Genomic DNA, 25,518 nt, shown 5'->3' with positions numbered 1-25,518 from the left:
TTTTGGAATAAGCTGCGGATTTTTTTGTTATTTTTCTGATCAAAGCAAAGTTTCCCCAGTGTGTGTGACAATCATCAGTACTTTAACTTTACTTTTACAGTCATCACACAAGTTAATCATCAGCGTACATTGACAGTGATTGATTGATTGATTGATACTTTTATTAGTAGATTGCACAGTTCAGTACATATTCTGTACAATTGACCACTAACACTCGAATAAGTTTTTTAACTTGTTTAAGTCGGGGTCCTCGTTAATCAATTCATGGTACAAACATATACTATCAGCATAATACAGTCATCACACAAGTTAATCATCATAGTATATACATTGAATTATTTACATTATTTACAATCCAGGGGTGGGATGAGGAGCTTTGGTTGATACCAGTACTTTTGTCATCAACAATTGCATCAACAGAGAAATGGACTTTGAAACAGTGTAGGTCTTACTTAGATGGACATGTACAGCCAGCAGAGAACATAGTGAGTTCAGATAGTATAAGAGCAAGTAAATACATTAGAACAGGGGTCTCAAACTCAATTTACCTGGGGGCCACTGGATGCAAAGTCTGGGTGAGGCTGGGGCGCAAAAAATATTTCTTAAATGTTTTTTTATTTTCAACACAAAATAAAATATAAATACAAATGAACAAAATGAGAATTGTGCACCGCAACTTTCTCTGTGAAAATAACATACGTCGGGGTGCCTTTGTGCTCAACAAAGAATTGCATCTCCAACTTTTCCTGGAATTGTCTTTGCTCATCACTAACATTTCTCTTCACTGCAGGTTTTGAAAAAGACATGATTGGGGTTGTGGAATATATTTGTATTTAGCCGACGCACAGAGAATAATGTTATTTCCGCAATGTCTGTCGTTCCCGCTTGTCCTCCCTACAGCAGCACGGCGGTCGGTGGATAATAGCCGGGAAAGTACCAGAAGAGCGAGCGCAAAAAAGTGACGGCTCCCGGAGTATTATCCGGCGTCATATAAAAATATATGTAGTGTTCATAGTGTGAGGAAATGCAAATTAAACAATAAAAAAAAAACAAATAACTGTTTGAATTGGTCCAGGTTATCGGTGACTGTTATTACTGACGGACAGGTGTCGCGGTGTGACTGCAGCTAGGCACGTAAGAAAACCCTCGTCTCCATGGCAATAATTCTGTCGCTTTGACTCATTTGTCGCTTTTCCACTAATGCAGTGGTAGGCAACCCAGAACGTTGAAAGAGCCATTTTGGACCCAAATAACAAAAATTGTCTCTGTTTGGAGTCAATGGGAGTGGGGGCTGGGGGCAGGGGGTGGGGGCCTCGCCGAGGAGTTTACAGTTACGGTAGCACAATTAGCCCCGAACGGGCTAACATCACAACTAACGTGTTCACGTCCGATTTGCCCTGGTACTCTCTGTCGGAGTATCAGCGCTGAGGTCCAGTGCACCACAGTTTTGTATTGTCGCCCGGTCCTTCTGCGGAGTGCTTCGGAAGCTACCGGTCCACTCGTCTCCCTGGCCCGGACTTTTTACCGCGGCTACGGGGGAGGGAGCGAGAGAGAGAGCAGGCGGGTTTAGTGGAAAAGCGGAAAAACGTTTCTCTGCGTGCATCACACAAGTGACGTCAATGTTCGGCCCTCGAGAGCCACATACCACACCGTGATTGGTAGATTCCTTCAGCTCCGCACACGACGCTGTCAAGCACCATTCATATAAAACTTGTGGGCCGCACTAACATTAAACCTTTATATTAAGGTGGGGGCCGTAAAATAACATCTTGCGGGCCGCGTGTCCGAGACCCCTGCATTAGAAGTACATTTGATTATTTACATTAGGTTATTTATAATCCGGGGAGATGGGATGTGAATGGAGGAGGGTGTTAGTAAAGGGTTGAAGTGCCTGGAGGTGTTGTTTTAGAGCAGTTTTGAAGGAATATAGAGATGCACTTACTTTTACACCTGTTGGAAGTGCATTCCACATTGATGTGGCATAGAAAGAGAAAGAGTGTTTTAACGTAGGGTTATAATTATTTTTTAAAGGCACAAAAAACAGGTCGGGTATTGAGAAACCTACATTTATGATTATATAAGATAGCATTGTCAATGTTAAAAAAGTTTTGCTGGTGAAACCGGAAACGGAAGTAGCCGTCGCAGAGGTCATGTCGAACTCGCGGTGGCTGATGGGAGGTCGGCGGACTGTGTGTCTGCCGAGGAGAGCTGCGTGTCCCCAGTGTCCGCTCGCCTAGTCGGGACTGCACCTCACGAAGCTGCTGTGCGGCGTTCTTTTCGATAAAGTGACCGAGGACACTGCGGCGTAAGAAGAGTCGGCGTGTGGGGTGGAGGGGGGGGAGTCGTGTATGCCGTTTAAAACCGCAGCAATAGGCTCCCAAGTTTGATTCATTGAGCTAGCCGACGTTAGCCATATGCGTTGATTCATATAGCACGCTAGCTCCTTTAGCATACCCGCTAGCCGGCTAGCTTGCTCGGGAGCTAGTTTGCCGATCCAGGCGGCGGAGAACAGACCGCCCGCCGACTGCTCAGCCTAGCCTAGCATTTGGGAAAGAGGCGGCGGGTGGCGAGCAGCAGGGGTCGGGGAGAACGCGACGGGGAGGGGTGGAAGTGTGTCAGGAGCGGCTGATGAGTTCAGACCAGAGCGGAGTGCCGCCGTTGCTGCAGGAGGAGGCTGATCCCGGACCGAAGACCGGTGCGAAGGACGAAGCTCCGCCGAGGAACGAGGGAGGGTCAGGCGGCATGGTGAGTGCGGCCTACACCGGCTACACATCCCACACCTGCCGCGCACCATTAGCCCTTACTGCGAGATTTCACACACATCGACTTAACTCGAAACTACAAAGTTTTGGTTTAGTTTTTCCCCCCCATGTGCACATTCCCATCGAGTTATTGATTACAATGCGTAAGCAGTCTTCGACCAAGCACGCGCACTTTGTCATTTAATTAGTAATCAGTAACATTCTTATCACTGCAGTCCAGGCAGCTAGCACGACGTTAGCTTCAAGCTCATTAAGTCGTTTGCTGAGTAATCATTGGCTAATAAGTTATAAAAAGCCTCATTGGAAGTGTGAACTCGGCTACAATCTGTTGATCTCTAAAACCGTCCACGGTTGATAATAGAAATATTTTTCCAGGGAATTAATACCAAACGTTTCTTCAGCCCCCAAGGGAGATGTTCGCTAATCGCTCTTGCGGGCTGTGCTAGTCGAGCTAGCTCGGGAACATGCGCCGCCAGGACCCGGCCTGCTGCCGCGCGGCCATAGTCAGCTGCGTGGACTTGGCGCGCCGTGGCACAGAGAAGACGTACGAGTTTGGGACGCAAAAGGCTCATTCGCCAAAAAGTGTTTCGGTCTACGTTTTCTTTTTCCTCTGACAGCTGTTCTTGTCAGGCCCAGGACCGTTCCAGCCAGGGGGCAGGGCTGCTCCAGTGTGCAGGTGGCCAATGTCAAAAGAAGAGACACTCGGTGGACTACTGCCACCTCCCTGGCTTAGTTCTATTGAGGTTTCTCTGTGCGTCTATCGTGAGATAAATGCAGGGATTTGCGTGTTAATGAGTCAAATCATCTGTTTTTACAACAGGTGCACATTTACCGACATACTCAGTGGCCTAGTGGTTAGAGCAGTGGTTCTTAACCTGGGTTCGATCGAACCCTAGGGGTTTGGTGAGTCGGCCTCATTGGTTCGGCGGAGTCTCCGCCACAGAGGTAAAGACACATCCGACTTATCGTGTAAATAAAAACTTCTCCCTGTCAGCGTATTATGGATACCCCCAAACAATGTTCCCTCTAATTTTCTATCTGATCTGCAGGTTTTTTAATTAATTGATTGAAACTTTTACTTGCATATTGCAAAGGAAGAGAATACATTACATGAAACAGTACAGTTTACACAGTACAGTACGTATTCCGTACAATTGACCACTAAATGGTAACACCCGGATAAGATTTTCAACTTGTTTAAGTTGGGATCCAAGTGGATCAATTCATGGTAATGTGTGCAAGGTGTTTAATTTTTGTGTTTGTTTTGTTCTTTGAACAAGGTGATGTTCATGCACGGTTCATTCTGTGCACAAGTAACAATAAACATTTTATTTTTCACTAAAGTATTGTTCGGTGAATGCGCATATGAAACTGGTGGGGTTTGGTACCTCCAACAAGGTTAAGAACCACTAGGTTAGAGTGTCCACCCTGAGATCGGTAGTTTGGGAGTTCAAGTCCCGGCCGAGTCATACCAAAAACTATAAAAAAATGGGACCCGTTACCTCCCTGCCTGGCACTCAGCATCAAGGGTTGGAATTGGGGGTTGAATCACCATAAATGATTCCCGGGCGCGGCACCGCTGTGGCCCACTGCTCCCATCACTTCCCAGGGTGTGATGAAGGAAATGGGTAAAATGCAGAATACAAATTTCACCACACCTAGTGTGTGTGTGACAATCATTGGTACTTTTAACTTTTTTAGTTTGTCCTCCCCACCCCAAGGTCATTTCTTTCCAAGTATTCAGACCTGCTGCTGCCTTCACTATATATTTATTAGAGGTGTCCGATACATGCATTAAAATGTAATATCGGAAATTAATTATCTGTTTCAAAAAGTAAAATGTATGACTTTTTAAAACGCCTCTGTAGGGCTGGGCGATATGGCCTTTTTTTAATATCTCAATATTTTTAGGCCATATTTCGATACACGATATATATATCTCGATATTTTGCCTTGGCCTTGAATGACCACTTGATACATATAATCACAGCAGTATGATGATTCTATTTGTGTACATTAAAACATTCTTCTTCATACTGCATTAATATATGCTTATTTTATACTTTGATGCAGAGAGGGAAACCGCAACTAAGTCAATTGACCAAAGCTGTATTTTATTAAACAGTTATCAAGCAGTGGCACAAACATTCATGTCATCTCAAAACAGAAATTGCAAGATTGTCAGAGACATTTTAAAACAAGCTATTAGTGCACGATGTCACTAAGATGACATATCAAAACAACACTAAATTAAAGTGCACTTTTTGTACAAAACGCCACTACAATAGTTACAAACAAATAAAGTGCCCTTGTGCATGGTGTCACACAAGATATTTCAATAAGTGTCACATAAAAATGAGCTTCATATCAAATAGTATATGTCCTACGGTGTTGATGTGGAAATTGTTGCTTCGCATTTTGTGGGTGTGGCACCGAACAGAGATGTTGACATGCTGTTTCATGCACTTTTCATTCTCTAGCGGGTGACTTTTGAAATGCTACAAATTAGCAGTGCTGCTACTATTGGTAGCAATGCTTCTGCCGTATAAATGTTCCAACATGTTCCCGCTTAAAGCCAAACCAACGCTAGACGATGGACCCAGTGCTGTTTTTTTTGGGAATTAATTCTTCCTCCATTTGTTACCAGATTCGCACCTTCTTTCTCTCGTATTACCACCCGCCACACACCGTTAGCATCACAGCTAATGTTACCCATGCCGCGACCTCTGCTCAGGGAGGGCGTGTGACGTTGCACGCGCGACGTATGTAAGAAGGTGCGCTTGTTTTAAGTCTCTGTGAGAAGGAGAGACAAGAAAGATGAAGAATCGCATGCAGTTTAATGCCCGCAGCTAAAAGCAACTGCGTCAGAACGTTTCTATATCACACAGAGACAAACCCGCGATATATCGAGTGTATCGATATAATGCCCAGCCTTAAGTCAAATCATCTATTTTTACAACAGATGCACATTTACCTGACATTTTTAGTTTGACCTCCTCACCCCAGGGTCATTTCTTTCCAAGTATTCAGACCTGCTGCTGCCTTCATGATATATTTATTAGAGATGTCCGATAAATGCTTTAAAATGTAATACCGGAAAATACAGGTTTCAAAAAGTAAAATGTATGACTTTTTAAAACGCCTCTGTACGGAGTGGTACGCGGACGTAGGGAGAAGCACAGAGCAGTTGCGTCTCCCAGGCATACTTGCCAGTGTTTCCCCCAGAAAAGTTGTCAGTTAAGGTGGTGTCTCTCCGGCGGACGGATCAGGGAAGGGGGTGGGTGGGTGCAAGGATCGGTGTAACTTGGCCTGTCCCCATCACGTCTCCCCCTCGTCGCTGCCACCACAGCCTGGGCGGAAATAGACTACAGATTATGGTAGAGTAGGCTGGATTAATCGCGTGAAGAAGCCTACAATTTTTGGTTGTGTCTTCTGGCAATATACGATATATATCTCTATTTTTTCCATAAAGTAAAAAACAAAACAGTTCGAGTTACCTAAGATACTAAGTATGCCATTATTATGCCACATGCTGACATATGTTAAACTCATCATGCTTAATTTATTACAGCATTTGGGAAGCCTGTAGTTGATTTTTATTATGTAAATGTTATATTTTTCTCAACATGTGATAGCAGGGACCCTGCCAATAAAAACTAGGCGGCTACATTACTTATGATTAATGTAACTATAGCTGAAAAAATAGTACAATAGCAATAGGAGAAACTATTCATCCCTGAACACCATGGAGTTCATGTAGGCTTTATGATGCAGTTACATTATTATATCAACTATCAGAGACAGCTTCAGGAAACTCTTCATTTAACATAATGTCCTTTTTTGCTGCTTCAACACAGCTCAATCAACACAGAAAAACTGTAAAGTGAAATAACAGACAGAGCTTTGCTGTCCGTAACACACGCACGCACACACACACACACCGCAAAATGAGCTGACGTAACGCTAAAAGATAATTAGCCTCCACTCTAAGGACTGCCACCGAGCTGAGCTGTCGTTTATGTTTGTAGAATGTCAACGGGCTCATATGGTTGTTACTAGTATTTGATTGGGAGGTGTTTATTATAATTTGGGGAGAGTCCGCTGCATTATGCTCATCTGCTGAACACCTATCTGCTCATCACGACAGTGGAGCACTGATTCCATGCGCTCTGAATACTCACTGTTGATTGGCTGTTACTGCTCTGCTTGTAACCAATCAGATGGTTCTGTGGGTGGGACAATGCTGGGTGCTGAAGATTTTACTGACAGAGGCAGAACAAAGCAGAGCAGCTTGTTAAGACTTTAAATTAGTTGGCGACTTTTTGTTGTTTAGGCGGCCGCCTTAGCAACAAAGCATTGCGGGAAACCATGCTTGCCAACCTTCACGATTTTCCCGGCAGACTCACGAATATCAGTGCCCCTCCCGAAAATCTCCGGGGCAAACCTTCTCCCGAATTTCTTACGATTTCCACCCAGGCAACAATACTTGGGGCGTGCCTTAAAGGCACTGCATTTGCGTGGCGGCCCATTCACGTAATATTTACGGCTTTTCACACACACAAGTGAATGCAAGGCATACAAGCTCGACAGCCATACAGGTCACACTAAGGGTGGCCGTATAAACAACTTTAACACTGTTACAAATATGCGCCAAACTGAACCCACACCAAACAATAATGACAAACATTTCAGGAGAACATCCGCACCGTAACACAACTTAAACACAACAGAACAAATACCCAGATGCCCTTGCAGCACTAACTCTTCCGGGACGCTACAACATACAACCCCCCTAACCCCTCCCTCCCCCCGCCCTCCTCAACCTCCTCGTGCTCTCTCAGGGAGACCATGTCCCAAATGCCAAGCAGTTGTTTTAAAGCATGTTAAAAAAATACTGCACTCTGTGACTTCAATAATAAATATGACAGTGCCATGTTGGCAGTTTTTTCCCCTAACTTGAGTTGATTTATTTCGGAAAACCTTTTTACATTGTTTAACGCAGGGGTGGGCATTACGTCGACCGCGATCGACTGGTCGATCTCGGAGGGGGTGTCAGTCGATCTCAAGCCAGGCATTAAAAAATATACATAAAAATGAGCAATCATCAATCATACCAAGACTTCACTTTCGTCAGCTGTTTGACATTCTCGGCACCCGAGGATCTTGTGAGATGACGCTGGCTGCTGCGAGCTCATATTTAAGAAAAAAATCACTGACAGGGCGGACGCAGAGAAACACATTTTATTTCTAGAGACTCCGTACCTACTGTCAAAACTCTAAAGACCGACTGCACAGTTCCTGTCTTCACCATAAAATACCTGTTTCATCCTGCCTGTGCTAACAAAATAAGAGTCTCAGAAAGCTAGCGTGCACAAGCTAGCAAGCTATGGAGTTTGATGCCAATGTATTTCTCCCCCGCCCTCAGCGACCGCTTTCTCACTTGCTTGCCCACCCGCACACTCACTGACGTCACTCACCTGCTGCCAGACATTAAAGGGCCACACACATATGCTACTCCCATAACAAAGTGTTTAAAAACGAGTATGCAAGTTGGACAAATGAGATGCCAAATCCAACCACTTTCATGTGGTATTGGACAGAAAGGAGGACTTTTTTTTCCTCCATTTGAAAATGCGGACGTTATCACCACCACTGTCTAATTCCAATCAATGCAAGTCATCAGAATCAAATACACCAACTTATATTCTTGTCTTCATGAAAGAAAGGAATTAAACATGCTTGTATTATCATTAAACACCATTAACTTAAGAAAAATGTCCCTTTCATAAATAAATATAAATTATAAATAGGAATGAGGTAGATCTCCTCGACTTGGTCAATTGAAAAGTAGCTCACCTGCAGAAAAAGTGTGAGCGCCCCTGGTTTAACGCATCCAACGGGGCATCACAACAAAATTAGGCATAATAATGTGTTAGTTCCACGTCTGTATATATCAATATCGGTTGCTACCGGAATTTGTAATTAAGAGTTGGACAATATCGGATATTGGCCAAAAAAGCCATTATCGTACATCTCTAATATTTTTTTTTACCAGGACTTTTAACCCCAGAGTACTTTGAAGGGGAACTACACTTATTTCTGGAATTTGCCTATAATTCACAATCCTTTAGCAAGACAAGCACACATGCTTTTCTTTTTTATGCAGTGCAACTAGTAAAATGCAAGCAATAGTCCGTTTACAATGGAGTCTATGGGAGTCGCTTTATTCTGCCTATTAAGTTTAAAAAACATCCAATACTTCCATCAATTTTCATAGACATGTGGTTAGTATATAGTAATGTAATGTAGTAAAAGGCGCATTCATGTTACCATGTAATGTTAATGCTCCATCCGATTTCTACCGCTTATTCCCTTCTGGGGTTGCGGGGGGCGCTGGCGCCTATTTCAGCTACAATCGGGCGGAAGGCGGGGTACACCCTGGACAAGTCGCCACCTCATCGCGGGGCCAACACAGATAGACGGACAATATTCACACTCACATTCACACACTAGGGCCAATTTAGTGTTGCCAATCAACCTATCCCCAAGTGCATGTCTTTGGAGGTGGGAGGAACCCGTAGTACCCAGAGGGAACCCACGCATTCACGGGGAGAACATGCAAACTCCACACAGAAAGATCCCGAGCCTAAATTTGAACCCAGGACTGCAGGACCTTCGTATTGTGAGGCAGACGCACTAACCGCTCTCCCACCGTGAAGCCCGTAATGTTAATGTATTTTGCTAAATTAAGCTGTCGGGCGGCACATTAATTTCACAACCGCGTCAAAACGTTCCCTATTTCTTTCAACAGCATCACTGATTACTAGGGGTGTAACGGTACATGTATTTGTATTGAACCGTTTTGGTATGGGGGTTTCGATTCGGTTCAGAGGTGTACCGAACAACACGGACATATTAAGTAGCGCACCGCACGTTGTGTAAACATGCACACCGAGGCACCATGAAGTGATTTACGTGGACTCCGACTTAAACAAGGTGAAAAACTTATTCGGGTGTTACCATTTAGTGGTCAATTGTACGGAATATGTACTGTGCAATCTACTAATAAAAGTTTCAATCAATCAAAAAAAACAAACACAAGGCATGCTAGCAAGGACCAAGTTTCGATAGACTTACCACACCTCTTTTCACCGGATATGTCCAGGTGGAGTTTCTTAAATGCCTCGAATGTCCGGCATTTTAAGTTAGGGTTGCGTGTATTTTCAATGTACGTTCAGGGTTAAGAAGGGGTTAAAAACAAAAAAAAGTGCTGCACGCAGCAACATTCGTGAGGGCGGGGCAGAGACAGAGAGAGCGAGAGAGTTATGATAAACGTGCATGCGTCGCCAGGTTCTGCTTTTTACCCATAGATTTATCAGATTTGATTTTTTATTATCTCTAGCAGGAGTGTCAAAAGTGTGCCCTGGAGGCCATTTGCGGCCCACAGCTAAGGTTTTAAAGGCCCACGGCACATTGTAAAAATACTATTAAAATAAACAAAAACATCAAAAAAAAGTGAAATAAAAAAGCTTAAAGGCTAAATGTAATTTAGAAAAATTTGCAACGTTGACTAATAAAACAAAGCTGTTTTTCTTTTCTTTCAAACTGTCATTGCTCAAAACATTTTATTATGAATTATTGACCTATCCAAGTTTCCGATTACTTCACATCAAATATTCCACTAAGAAAAATATTTTTGGTGGAAGATTTGGCAAATTTAAATAAATAATCCAAAAAATTTATATTTGGTTGTTTTCTTACTGTACCGAAAATGAACCAAACCGTGACCTCTGAACCGAGGTACGTACCGAACCAAATTTTTTGTGTACCGTTACACCCCTACTGATTACTCTTCACTGCAACCTTCATGAAAAACTTTTTGTGACTTATTTAAACCTGCCAATGAATACAGTAAAACAGTTTTTCAACTTACCAACAGTGCTATTTGTCAGTGGAGAGAGTGTCTGGTAGCCAGGTAGGATGAGCGTGGTAATAAGATATATTTTATTACTAAGGTAATGAAATAAAGTAGATTTGAATGTAGTTGCAGATTTGAGACACCAGTTGGCCATAGTGTATAATAAGCTATTGAACATGACACGGAGCACTTTGGGAAGCAACTAATTTAACCCACACATTGGAATTGACAGGATGTTGCCGCACTGTCTGCATTAAAACCAACAAAACAAACGACAATTTTCTGTTATTGAGTTGATATAACAAGATATCAGTTTCTCTTTTCACTCAATGCAGAGAATCCATGGCAAGACAGACGGTGTAACCACTCAAGTGTTATGAGAGTAGTGTGTGTGCTCTCCTTTAAGAATGGCATTGTTGGGTGATTGAGGAGAGGGAGCGGTAGCATGCAGCGGTAGTGACAAATGTGTCTGATTGTGTCCTGTGGAAATAGGAATAAAGCGACCAAATTGTCACGAATCGGCGGCCTCGTCATTCCGACCTCGAAAGCGGAGCTTAGCCGACCCATTGTCGGTTAAAGTAAAAGGTGTTACCCCCGACGAAAACATCAGCCCTGGAGGGAACGTCTCCCCTGATCTCCTCGACTACAGTCTGGGGCTGGGAGCCGAACAGCAGCAGGAAAAGTGTAGTTGATACAGTAACTTGATTGGCTGTTAGCGTGTCCCTCCCATTGCTCAGTGAATACTGTTAACCGATTGGCTGCTGGTGTGTCCCTCTCATTACTCAGTGACACTTTCTGTTTTCCCAAAGGGCTAGGGACTTAATACAAATCTTGCATAATTTTCTGTCTTCTTCCTACCAAAAAATAAAATGTTATATATATATATGTATCGAATATTTTATCAAATACATTTTATATTTATACCGATTGTGTATATCGTGATAACGTATTATCGGCCCAGTACTAATGAAAACACTTAGTGTACAATGTAGGGATGCACGATTAAGGCCAAAATAATAGGGTTTTTTTTCAATATTGAAATCACAATTATTTACTGTTAAGTAATAAATTCTACAAAAGACAAAGGGCTAACTAGAATAAATATGCTATAGCAGAGTGCAATCATAAACTGCAAACCAGTGAAAAAGTAAGAATATGGATGAAAGGAACAGATTACAGTATATATAACACATATGTCTTTGGTCAAATAAAACATTACATCTGTTATTTTTGGCATGTCTTTAAGAGGTAGATGGATAGTCCCTCAATGCATGGTTAATGTTACAGTTGTCTCTATTTTGGGTGCCGCCGCTATTGTAGCTGATGGTAAGGGTTTTGTGCTGGTGGCATTAGCCCGCTCTGTTGCAAAACCAGCTTTACAGTTCCGGCAAATGACGGTGGTTGAGAAAAGATGCGAAGTGTTGTTAATGCTGTACCTCGGATTATTTCTCTGTATATGCACACCAACACAGCTTTGCCGTATAACTTGTTGTGGCGTTTATTGTTGGTTTGTTCGTGCGCAACACTTCCAGGTTTGAGGAAACAAGCGGGAGTGCCTAAAGAACGGCAAGGCGTGTGGTCATGTTCCGGGGTTAAATTGCATGTTAATAAATTGGTATTTTCCTTTTTAGATTAAGAATGAATCAAAATCCTTGCTAGGAAAAAAAGGGGGTGTATCTAGGGCTGCACAATTAATCATATTTGAATTGTGTTCAAGAATTTGACAGCTAGCGGGTACCTACAGGTATGCATTTCAACCCCAAAAAACACGACTGCAGGGCTACTTGTTTCCCAAAACCCGAAAAGGCTCCCGTTCAGATGAATGCAATAGTCTGTCGTCATAACTCGTGTTTTTACAGATGGGAGCAAGTCAACACAACCACTCGCCACATATGTAAAGTGTGGGAACATATCACCCTAATCTTGTTAAAGACATAAATACCGTGCTCATTTTGCAAAGCAGACCTTGTTTTTTGTGCCAATACATCTGTGATACGGAAGCATTTAAAGTGGAGGCATGATGTTCGACATCTAGACGACGCAATCTCAACTCTGTAAAATAGTTAGCTTGTTACTTAGCTAACTAGCTAGCAGGTGTTAGACACAATTGTGTGAAAAATAGATGTAACTACCATTTTAGTCAATGTCCGCCAGCTAAACTATGTCCATATTAAGTCAAATACTTGTTTTACTTGTTTGGAACTTCAGGTGTGAATCAGCGTCTGCTAGGGCAGGGTGATTCTATGATCCTGATCAATGAACGGGATTGATTTTAGTTTGATCACTTTGATCAGCTGTTACCATAATTACCATGATCAAACATGGCGTATATGTTTATTCAGCATTGGCCACATGTTCTCAATGGGGTTTAAGTCAGGACTTTGGGAATGCCATTCTAAAATCTTAATTCTAGCCTGATTTAGCCATTCCTTTACCACTTTTAACGTGTGTTTGGGGTCATTGTCCTGTTGGAACACCAAACTGCGCCCAAGACCCAACTTTTGGGCTGATGGTTTTAGGTTGTCCTGAAAAGTTTGGAGGTATTCCTCCTTTTCAATGTCCCATTTACTCTCTGTAAAGCACCAGTTCCTTTGGCAGCAAAACAGCCCCACAGCGTAATACTACTACCTCCATGCTAGATGGTAGGGATGGTGTTCCTGGAATTAAAGGCCTCACTTTTTTTCCTCCAAACATATTGCTGGGTATTGTGGCCAAACGGCTACATTTTTGTTTCATCTGACCGCAGAACTTTCCTCCAGAAGGTCTTATCTTTGTCAATGTGATCAGCAGCAAACTTTAGAAGAGCCTTAAGGTGTCGCTTCTGGAGCAAGGGTTTCTTTCTTGCATGGTAGTCTCTCAGTCCATGGCGTGGACACTGACATCTGTGGTCCAGCACCTTCCAATTCATTGCAGACCTTCTTTTTTGTGGTTCTCGGTTGACTGTTGATCATCCTGCCCATTTTTCTCTCAGCAGCAGGTGATAGCTTGTGTTTTCTTCCTAATCGTGGCATTGACAATTCTCTGCTATGCACTTTTTACTTACGAACAATTGACTGCACAGTTGCTCTTGGGACCTTAAGCTGCTTTGAAATGGCTCCAAGTGACTTTCCTGACTTGTTCAAGTCAATGATTTGTTTTTTTGGATCTGTGCTGAGTTCCTTTGACTTTCCCATTGTCGTGTTTGTAACCGAGTCTAATGACTGCATCACATGAGCCCTAGTTAAATGGGCTCAGAGAAGTCAACAGGTGTCGACAATCATAATCACTCACATGAAGTTAAGGGGCCATGCCATGAAGCTAATTTGATTTGATTGTAACTTTTCTACATCACCAAAATTGATAATGTATGTATACTTTTGACCCAGCAGATTTGGTCACTTTTTAAGTAGACCCATAATAAATTCATAAAAGAACCAAACTTCATGAATGTTTTTTGTGACAAACATGTGCTAAATCACTCCATAACAAAAATAAGAGTTGTAGAAATTATTGAAAACTCAAGACAGCCATGACGTTGTCTTTCACAATAAATGTAAACTTTTGACTGTGTGTGTGCGTGCGTGCGTGCGTACGTATATGAACAAAATGACAGTTGTCAACTGTTAGCATATATTACCTCAATCAAACATGGAAATGACTGTGACAAAATACTGCTGTAGTAAACTGTAAGGATGCAACAGTACTCGGTATAATCCTGCACAGGCCAATCTGAATTTAAAAAATCAACGGTGATATTAATCAGGAACTAATAATATTAAAAAATTAATAGTTATTTTTTTCGCCATACTGCCCAGGCTTAGCAGCGGCACAGTAACGTCGATTAAGCCACATGATTTTTATAACGTGTAGTGTTTGGTCTTTAGAAATTACTTACTTTAAAATAGTCTCTAAATAAAATGTAAGGGCTGTGGAATAACGCTATTTCTTTGCTTCTTTTTATCAGAGTTTGCAAAGTGTTATATGGCATCAGAGCAGTGTCAAAATTGTTACGCACAATAAAAACACACTGCGCACGCTGACTAATTTTGTGCGACCTTCCACCTTTTTGGCACTCAGTGTTGTGCCTTGAATACTTGGCCCAGCAGCCCACTGTTTCCTGATAAGAGCTAATTTTAGGGAGATGTTACCGTCAAAATGTATTTCTTCTAAAGAAGTAGTCTCTACAGTCTTAAAATTTAGACAAAAAAAAAACATTCCGAAGTAAAAACATAATACCTCACAAAACGAGTTTGTGCATGCAGTATGTGTTTTTAGCGTATGATAATTTGGCCACTGTTCCCATTCCGTAGGTGTTTTCTACATCAAAAAAAGCACACAAGTAAGCCAAGGCGTTTTCTGGATCTGGTCTCCCACAACAGTGACTTGACCGATTACAGAGGAATGAAAAAATAAGTTCAGAGCGATACAAAAAAATATATGCGGAGAGAGAGTATCGATAATTGTATTTAAGTTGCAAAATGTTTACTTCTTTCTAGAGAGGCCATAACAGAAAGTAATTGCAAAGGACTGTCATAAAGAGACAGTTGCATGCATTTCTGTTAGGGTTGTAACAATTGATCGGTAAATGGATTTATCCTCCTGAATTTCAAATGTATGGATCTGTACTTGGCAATTTGGCCTTCGGTAAGATAGATATCAATCCAACATCGTTTCAAAAGGCAATATAGATTTTATTTATACTAAAAAAAAACATTGCATTTAGAAACGGTAGACTTTATATGAAATTAAGCACTTCTTAATGCTAAGCACGAGGGATGTAACGGAACGTGTATTCGTATTGAACTGTTTCGGTACGGGGATTTCGGTTCGGTTCGGAGGTGTACCGAACGACACGGACATATTAAGTAGCGCGCCGCACGTTGTGTAAACAATGCACACCGAGGGTTGTCCCAATCCGATCCAAATATCGGATCGGGCGCCGATATTTGCCAAAAAATGCGTATCGGCAAGGCATGGGAAAATGCCGATCCAGATCCAGTTTTGAAAAAAACTCTGGTCCGTGTTTTCCAACACACCGATTTAAATAATACATTCCACTCTTCTGCTGCTCCCTAAACTCTGTTCCGCATTTTCCAGAACACTTTCAAAACATCCACAGGTCTGCGTTCTAACCGTTCAGACGGCGGTGTGAATTCAAATTTGCGGTAAAAATGTCAGCTGTGTAGGATTATTTTATCCTACAAAACAAAAAAGATCAAGAGGCGGAGTGCAAAACATGCCACAATAAAGTCAAGCGTGGTGGTAAAATTGTAAAAGGTTTTAATGACACTTGCGAGTGAGAGGCTTTTTAGCACTCATCATAGATGAACACAGGAGCAGGCTGACACCTGAGCATCTTGAAGTGCTCGTCTTTGTTCAAAAGAATCTCCCCATTTGCCCCCTCCCCTGACTGGGGCAAACAATTGAAGGGAGTGTGTAGATATTTAGATATATTTTTTTAAGTTTACACTTGTACAAGAGCAAGTATTGATGCCGAGTTATAGACATTTTATCCCACTCAGGTTGTTTGTGTGTTTTGCTTTTTTAATAATGTTTACAGCATTATTTGCACTTTATATTGTTCACTTTTTTACTGTTTAATGATGCCATTTCTGTTTGTCATGTAAATTTTTCGATATTTTGTGTTTATCTTTGAATACCAACTATTGTGTATTATTCAAACTCACCTAATTCAGCTGGGTAGTTGTTATCAAGAGTGTACTAAAATCCTTTCCAGCATGAATCTGACAACTAAGTAGGCTAAATAACTTTAAACTTTAATACATGCTCGGATAGGCCAGTATCGGTATCGGATCGGAAGTGCAAAAACACTATCGGTATCGGATCGGAAGTGCAAAAACCTGGATTGGGACACCCCTAGTACTGTTACACCCCTACTAAGCATGCTAAAGTCATCATAACAAAAATGACTCATACCTTCATTGGTCAAGAAAGGTCATAACAAATGCATAGGCCACAAGACATTATCATTAACACACTTTAGCACAATTGCAAAAGCCACAACAAATAAAAACGCAGTTGCACAATAATATAAAGCCACAACTTAACTTTAAACCACAAAGGCTGCGAAAAGCAAAACGGAAGTGACAGCAGAGCACGTTCGCCGACGCACCAGGTTGCGACGCATGGTTAAATCGGTGTAATGAACAGAGTAGTATTATTGGAAAAAGGAAAGTTTTTTTATGACTGAAAAAGTTGTCATATTTTATTTACTTTTCCAACTTGTTCATTACTCTTCCGGCCATTTTGTCAGTGTGTCGCCGAAATTTGTTCGCTGTCACTTACGCAATGTCTGTATGAAGTTCCTGTTTATAAAAATTAGAGTAGAAGCAGTTCAAACTACTGCTAATTTAATCTAAAAATATTTTGTTGCACTTAATTTCTCAGGCAAATCTACTGTTTATGAACCTGAAGAGATGTTGATTGCACTTTATTTTAGATAATAATGTTGTATTATGTTGAAAAACAACAGCAAAAATGGCAGGTAAATCTACAGTTCAAATGTTACTGTACTTTTATTGTAAATGTCTTAAAGGTTGAAAATGGGAGCAAAAAAGGTTAATTCAACTGAAAGTTTCGTTTGCACTTTATTCAAATATGATACAAATGCATTGGCCATTTATTGTTTACTTGCGTGATTGTATCCATAATTCATTTATATCCAATTCCCTTACAATAAATTTGAGGAATTTGAAACTTCACTTGAAGTTTCCAGTATCCAGCGTTTATTTTACAGTCACGTTGGTTGAATTTCTTTGCTAAAAAGTTACTGGATTGATTTCAATTCACTAAGTTGTTTTGGAGTAAATCGTTCTGAAAAAATATCATCCCTGAATTGGGTCGGCAACCACAAATTTTAAATCTAATCGTTAAAACAAATCGTTACACCGCTAATCAAAATTGGATAAAACAAGATAGTATCACTGTCACATTACATTTAACTAATTACTATAAATGTAACATAATTGCCTATACTGACAATCTCCATCCTAATGACTGAAGACTACCTTTTTTATATTAAATGCTAAATATTTATGTTTATATTTGTATTTACAGTTTAAAAACCTTTAAACTAGTGTCACTGTTTGTCAGACACCTAACATATCATGGTTGCAGTTATGTTGCATTAAAACGATGTCATCTTTTATGCACTATTTCTGGGGTTAAATTTAGCAGCAAAATATAAAATGACTTTTTAAAAAAAATTGTATTCCTATTGACTCATGGCCATAGCAAGACACCATTGATTTAAGTCATACACTATCTTATATGGTATCATATCATGAACTACCCTGAGATTATCAGTCCTTCCGTTAAATAGTTAGAATTAGTTTGCAGTCTAAAGGAACTTGACCAGAGTGAGACACATTAGCTACCTCTACACACTGGTATGAAAAGGTTATTCAGCAGCATTTCGACTCTCCTAGCCCATTAAAAATATCTAAACCGATAGCAATTAATCATTTTGATTGTCAATTCAAAGGTGATTATTTTGCAGCTGTCTGGTAAACAATGATGTTTTAACGACAGACGTCTGTCCATGTTAGTTTATGGTCCCGGGCTAATTTTTGCATGCTATTTTCAGTTTCCATTTATTTAACCAGACATTTTTTTTACTTTACAGGTCACATCTAAGGGCACCAGTTTGAACCCTAATGCCAAAGTATGGCAGGAGATGCCCATGACCCCCAGTGAAGCTGTATCAAATAGCCCCCATTGGCCCCCCTCGGACCTCAGTGAGGGTGAGATCTGCTTCTGTCTGCCTTGTGAATTATCCACTATGCCCATGTGTAAAATACAACTTTGGCCATTTTTTGTTATTGATAAAATGTAGATATGACCACACGCGCACTTTTACCAGCCTCACAGGACGTCAAATTAACGTGACGGATGTAACTCTTGCCAGGTTACTCGGAGCCGCCGTTTGCCGGTTGCAAGCCGTACACTGTGGGATTCACAGGCCTGGATAACTGCAGCTCCACAGTAACAGCTGAGATAGCAGTAAATGGAATGGACCCTCCAGAGTTGGGCTTTTCCCCTGCCGAGTGCACCACGGGGACCTCAGGTTTGTCACGCCACACTGTATGAAGCGTCCACGGCACACACACCAAACTCTCTGCTTTCCCCTTTCTTTTAATCATATCAGGATTTCTGCGGGATTGAAAGTCATTAGTTGGATGTCGCGAAAATTAAGGCCTGAAATGGCATTAAAATGCATTAAATACAAATCCACTTTGTAACTTTGTCAGCATCAATAAGTTGTCTGTGTGTGTGTATCTTTTTTGTCTGGCTTTCAAACTGGATACAAGAGGTCTCTATGCGTCTCTCTTAGCCCCTGAACATGTTCATTTGACAGTTGAATAAAAAGAGTGCAGTGCAGTCTCGTGTCAGTCATCCACAATTGTTTCAATACGAGGAGGCCGACCACGTGCTTACACAGAATACACAGACCTCGCCTCATTAGTCATGACTCAATAGTGAGAAACATTGCGAAGTTACAAAAGTTAGGAGTAGGGATGTAACTGTAAACGGTATGATGAAAAATTGTGGTAAAATTATAGACGATTAGTAATTAAAAAAAAAAAAAACTTAACATTTTTAATGACCGAAAAACCATTATTTATCAATGCATTTTTGGGAACACTGCTTACTTCCTGGAAACGGAAGCGTTACATCGCTGGCGCATGTACACAAGCGTTGTTGGACTTGAAAAAACATGGCGGCAAATACACAGACTTTGCTCTGAAATTGTTCCCTCTGAGTAAACGGAGCCAATTGCTTCGTTGCATTTCATTTCATTCCATTTTACTTCCATGGAGTCTCGGCATGCGTTTAAGATCGCACTGCTGTAATTACATGATGACAGGTGTGGACACTATTGGAGACGGACATGTTTGTCCCACACTAAAGTTTCATTTTGAAAGTGCAAAATAGTGTCCTTCCGTCAGCTGCTGGGACTGAGTTACCATCCAGCAGGCGATGTGTTGGGAACGTTGCCACAACTTGTGTATAAAGTCTATAGTTTGTTTACTGGGCTGGTCACTCGTCCTTTTAACTGCTAACTTTGTCAGTGTTCCAATAACATTAATGCTAGCTAAAACAATATTGTCATCTCATCAGATTTAACACAGGTTGTGTCATCAGTGAGGCACAAAGATTGTGTATTAGATGTGAGATTTATTACTATGTTCACTACCGTTTATTTTTGTTAGCCAAACTGTTGCACTGAACCAAATGCTGCTGTTGGAGACAGAAGATTGTTTTGAGTTCTTCATTAGCCAAACTGCTTTGTTTTATATCGATATTAAAAAAAAGTAAAGCCTGTTTTTTGTTTTGTTTTTTACATGGTTTTTTTTTTACATGTCACAAATTTGTTACTTTAAAAACCGTATATGTGACTTAGCATTTTGTTATTTCATTGTGTATCGTTAATTCTTATACAACATATTTGTGCTTAAACTCTTAATTGATCTGTCCTGATAACAGCATGCACATGTACATACATTATTAGTACATGAAAATGTACCTACCTTGAAAAATACCCCCTCTCAGAATTTAAAAATAGAATAAAATGCATCATGTAATGAGGAAAAACCTGACATGTTGATGCTAATAATGAACAAAAAGACAAAAATGTGTCTTTATATATACGGATAACATTTATCTATTGCCTTTTTATTAGACATTACAAATTACATGTCATAACGTTTACAACCCAACATTTTTTAACACACAATTAATAAATGTCTTTAATAATTGTGATTTCAAGATTGATAAAAAAATACTATTTTGGCCATACTCGTGCAGCCTTATGTGTAAGGCAAGATCTCATATATAAACACTATTTTTATCTATATGGAAAAAAGGCCAGTTACGTCTTAGGTATAAAAGGTTCCATCTTGCACAAATTTCACATTTATTTTGTTTCGGCTACATTATTTTGTTTATAATGCTTTTGTTGCTTTCATATGCACATTTTTAATTTTCTACTTGAGGCACATACATATGCACACGTGTTGTGTTTTTTAAAAATAAAGTTTGGTTGAAATATTTCACTATAAAAAGTTTTAGAAAATGTTGAGCACATTTTAATAATACCAGAATAATAATAACTGTGATAATTTTGGTCACAAACGTGATAAGAAATTTTCATACAGTGACATTCCTAGTTAGAAGGAAACAAAGATTATTATAAAGCCAAATGTCTCTGGGGGGGAATATTTCATCTTCAAAGTGAATGAGCAACATGAGCCCATCAGCAAGGATAAATAAGCAAGTATGTTGTGATGGTTTTTCCAACTGGGGGAAAAACTGCACTTTCTAGATGTTTAAAATTAGTTTAAAGTTTGTGCAGTTATTTTCAAACAGAGCTTTAGTGACCATTATATTTCCATGTGTCTTTACTTATGTAGGATAATTTATTGACATTCCAATTACAATGGTAAAAATACAACAGTAATAAAAAATGTTTATTGCGGTTGACATGGTTACTAAGTTGCATTAATATGATATATTATGATTACATTAGTTCTTAATTTGGCTACAGTTAATGTAAACTTATTAAATTTTATCATTTTCAAATGCTTACAATTTTGTCTATACATACAATTTTTGACATGGGCATTCAATTAGTTTTTAGTTGCATTAAATGGCATTACATTTGTTGATAGCTGCAGAAACTGTCAGATACGGTGAAGTATACAGTGCCCATTTGTATTACTTTTTGTCCCGGAATTGACTGTACTTGTTTGTATTTCTAGTAGCTTGTCAGGTCGGGTTCCACATTTATATGCAGGCCTCAAATTTTTACTTTTTAAGGTCAAGGCAAGTGTTGCCTTAAACGAAGGCTCGTATTTTAGGACACCAAGGCAAGTCGGAAGGGCACCAAGGCAAACATTATTTTCTTTCGAGGCAGGTGCTCCAAAGCATGCATGCATATACACACACATACATATAAACATACAAACTGTTTAGTAGTTATTAATATCAACTTGTCAGCTTTTTGTCATTACATGATGCCTTTATCTGTATTTTCACATTTTGATAGAGGAAGGTATTTTATGATTTTTATTTTTTAAGTTATGTACATGTAAATTCTGTATCGGGACAGATCCATTAGAGTTTGAGCAGAAATATGCCGTCTAGGAATTAACTATACACAATAACACAAAATGCTGTGCCATATGAATGGTTTTTGAAGTAATACCTGAAAACACAGAAGTAATGTAAAAAAAAAAAAAAAAAAAAAAAAGAAGTGTTTGATATTAATATTAAACTTGAAGCAGTTTGGCTAATAAAGATGAAGTCTAAACAAGTTTTGTTCTATTCCAAAAATGCCTCCTTGTGGTTCAGTGTAACAATTTGGCCAACAAAGATAAAGAGGAGTGATACTTCCCACATCAAATACCCAATCTTCACTGCCCGTGCTCAATTTGATGAGATGACAAAACATTTTAGCTAGTATTGTTATTTGAACACTGATACAGTTCGCAGTTCAAGGACGAGTGATCATCCCAACAAACTAAAGACTTTATAAACGAGTTGTGATAATGTTACCGACACATCCCCTTCTGCATGTTTCTGTTGCTGTATACTTTGAGTGTGGGGACAAGTGCGTCTGTCTCCAATATTGTCCACACCCGTCTCCATCTAAACACAGCAGTGCACCCTTAAACACACACCGGGAAGCAAGGGAAAATGAGGTGAAACCAAGCGCTTGGTTCAGTTTACTATAAGGGGAAATCTCTGGGGCAAAGTCTGTGTTGATTGATAGTTAGTCCGCCATGATTATCAAGCCAAACAACGCTAGTGCACATACGCCTGACTTTGTGTTGCCTAAAATGCATTAATAAATGACTATTTTTCAGTAATTAAAAAAAATTGACTGTATTACCAACCGTCTGGAATTTTATTGCGAATTATAAGGGGACAAGCGATAGAGAATGGATGAATTATCATTGTACCGTTTATTGTTACATCCTTAGTCCGTTAACAAGTAAAAAGTTAAGGGCGGTCACGGCATGTTCTTGCCGCAGATGCTTGTCAATTTTAGGCCATTACGGCAAGTGATGAGGGGGTTGCCGCGTTTAAATTCAAGCCCTGAATATAAGTGATTAAAATTCCCATATTTCATTGTAATATTTTGGGAAATTGATGAACTGAGCGCTCGTGAGTGCGCCGATATCTTGCCCAGTGCCATCCATACTTGCTACAGTATATGTGGTACATTCCTCCAGAAAACCTGGTTTTTACATGCATTCTAAGAGCAATGTTTGAAGATGGCCTGGAGTACAACAATATCCAAGAAGACCGATGTCACACGTGCAATTTCCATCGCAGCACATTAGCATGAACCCACCTGGACATTTGTTTTCCCACAAGCTGAATTTGGGTGAACGGTAGACTCCAAAACCGTGGGCAGGTCCTGTGGTTGGACTGGTATGTGACAGCTGATTGCGTCTTATTTTTTGAAGCTGGATTCTAATTTGAAACTATCCAGCGTCCCAATGCCGTTCACACTGATGTATGTATGTATGTATGTATGTATGTACGTACGTATGTATGTATGTACGTACGTACGTACGTATGTATGTATGTATGAATAAATGTTGTCGACGGACGGACGGACGGACGGACATGCACATGCACACGCCATTATTATTACTAGTCCTGCTGCTATTTTAGGGAACCCACAATACTGCTTTGCCACATGCTAACAAAAATGCTTGATTTTTGTGAATTACATGAACAGGCAAACCCTGTTTTCTAATGAAGGCACTTTGTTACACTTTTTTAACTTCTTCCAATTAGGTTTATTTTGCTATTTGACACAGTATTGCATTCTGGTGTCAAGGTGGAAATAGATTTAAGTTTGTCATAAAGCGAGCGTTTTTTTCTTAAGAGCATTATTATAAACGCGTCTTGTCAGCTCCTATAAAATAATCCTTTTTACATGCTCTAGAGTCCAAAATTGAAGATCAACCAGTCTCATCTGAGAACCTGCGTGAGTCTCTGAAAAAAGAGCTGGAGTTTTACTTCTCAAGGTAAGAGTTCAGTTAACTTAACCTTGTGTTCAATTTTAATGAGAGGACTCATCTTTACAAATATTTTTTTAACATTTAGAGAAAACCTCTCCAAGGACCTGTACCTAATGTCCCAGATGGACAGCGACCAGTTTGTCCCTATTTGGACCATTGCTAGCATGGAGGGCATTAAGGTCCTCACTAGTGACATGGAACTAATTTTGGATGTGTTGAGATGTAAGTGACATGTTTCAGCTCCTCGATGCTGTAAAGAAATGAATCTAATTTGCGCGCTATCCCCCCTGCCCTCAGCATCGCCCATGGTACAAGTGGATGAGAAAGGGGAGAAAGTGCGCCCCAACCACAAACGATGTATTATCATACTGCGGGAAGTCCCTGAAACCACACCCATTGAGGTAAATAGCCATTCACAATAATGGCAAGTGAAGTAAAACTGTTATTTTGTTGTAACATGAGGTGGCACACGCTGGTTAACTTTTTTAGGAAGTAGAGTCCCTGTTTAAAAACGACAACTGTCCAAAGGTGATAAGTGTTGAGTTTGCACATAATAACAACTGGTACATCACATTCCAGTCAGACACCGATGCTCAGCAGGTAAGAGCAAGTTCTCGTATTATCAGACAAAAGGCAGCTGTAAGACTTTTCTTAGGTTTGTATGTTATTCTGTCCCTAGGCATATGAATACTTGCGAGAGGAAGTAAAAACATTTCAGGGAAAACCCATAATGGTGAGAAAAATCCCTTTTTTTTTTTTAGGTGTGGTATATTTGTCACATAGGTTTACTTACTTCCCCCTCCTATGTTGACAGGCCAGAATAAAGGCAATCAACACATTCTTTGCAAAGAATGGCTACCGTAGCATGGACAGCAGCCTGTACTCCCAGCAGTCCCAGAGCCATTCCCAGTACAGCTCCCCCCTGTACATGCAGCACATCTACCCACAGCAGCAGTACCCAGTCTACGGCATTGCGCCTCCCACCTGGACAACCTCACCCACGCCGTACTTTGAAACTCCTTTGGTGAGACACACAGATATTGTCGATCTAGTATTCCAAATACAATGAATGCAATGTTAGGCGTTCACAAAATCAATAGCAAAAAAAAAAGTGCTGTTGTTTTAACTCAGCCATAATGACATACATGTGAGGTTGTACGATCCAGTGTAGGCATGAATCGTTAAACGAATCCACGACCCCACACAGCTCAGTCAGACTCGATGATGAAATCATGACGCATGGAGGGAGATTCTGGTGTGAAGCAACTGGCTTTATTCATCTCTTTTTCCCTCCCCCTCGCTCTATCTGTCTCTGTCTCTATCTGTTTCTCTCTCTCTCTCTCCCTCTCTCTCTCTTGCTTTCTCTCGCTCTCTCTCATCAGTCTTTGACTTTTGAAGTCCGGAGCTTCACTCGCACCCCAATGAACCAAGAGATTATGAGATCTGAGGGTCAAATGACTTGAGATCAATGTATGTCAGTTATATGGCTGCCATTTTACAGCTTTACTAATGTCTTCGAGTGTGCTTTGTTGTGTTAAAATTACTGTTGAGTAGCATAAAATAACTATTTATTTTGTTTCCTTCTTTATTATGTCTGCTTTGTTAGCCAATTACCATTTAAAATTTATCCAATTCCTTTTTCTGCAGGCACCTTTTCCCAACAGTACCTTTGTGAATGGATTTGGCTCTGGACACTATAAAACTGGCTCTGGTTCTCTTACAGTCACTCGACCTTTTAACAGAAATCGGTAAGGTGTCTTCCATTTGGTAATTTGCGCTTTTCTTAAAAACGCTCTTGTTT

At 40.4% G+C, this 25,518-nt stretch overlaps 1 protein-coding gene across 2 annotated transcripts in view; it reads left to right on the top strand.

Annotated features, from left to right (window-relative positions):
* The first annotated feature begins 2,156 nt into the window (after positions 1-2,156).
* larp4aa (La ribonucleoprotein 4Aa) overlaps positions 2,157-25,518 on the top strand; it is a 36,148-nt gene continuing 12,786 nt past the window's right edge. The window contains exons 1-10 of one of the 2 annotated variants that reach the window (XM_061903491.1): positions 2,157-2,745; positions 18,305-18,422; positions 18,587-18,745; positions 23,642-23,723; positions 23,803-23,939; positions 24,015-24,118; positions 24,207-24,317; positions 24,397-24,450; positions 24,532-24,741; positions 25,365-25,465. In XM_061903491.1, coding sequence (XP_061759475.1) covers positions 2,629-2,745; positions 18,305-18,422; positions 18,587-18,745; positions 23,642-23,723; positions 23,803-23,939; positions 24,015-24,118; positions 24,207-24,317; positions 24,397-24,450; positions 24,532-24,741; positions 25,365-25,465 — 1,193 coding nt within the window. In that variant the 5' untranslated portion in view covers positions 2,157-2,628. The remainder of the gene's footprint in view (positions 2,746-18,304; positions 18,423-18,586; positions 18,746-23,641; positions 23,724-23,802; positions 23,940-24,014; positions 24,119-24,206; positions 24,318-24,396; positions 24,451-24,531; positions 24,742-25,364; positions 25,466-25,518) is intronic. The other variant, XM_061903492.1, reaches the window with a different exon arrangement.

Source organism: Nerophis ophidion, linkage group LG06 (genome assembly GCF_033978795.1).
Source record: "Nerophis ophidion isolate RoL-2023_Sa linkage group LG06, RoL_Noph_v1.0, whole genome shotgun sequence".
NCBI classification, from domain to species: Eukaryota; Metazoa; Chordata; class Actinopteri; order Syngnathiformes; family Syngnathidae; genus Nerophis; species Nerophis ophidion.
The sequence above is the reverse complement of the archived record's forward strand: the minus strand, read 5'-3'. Positions and strand labels throughout refer to the sequence as shown.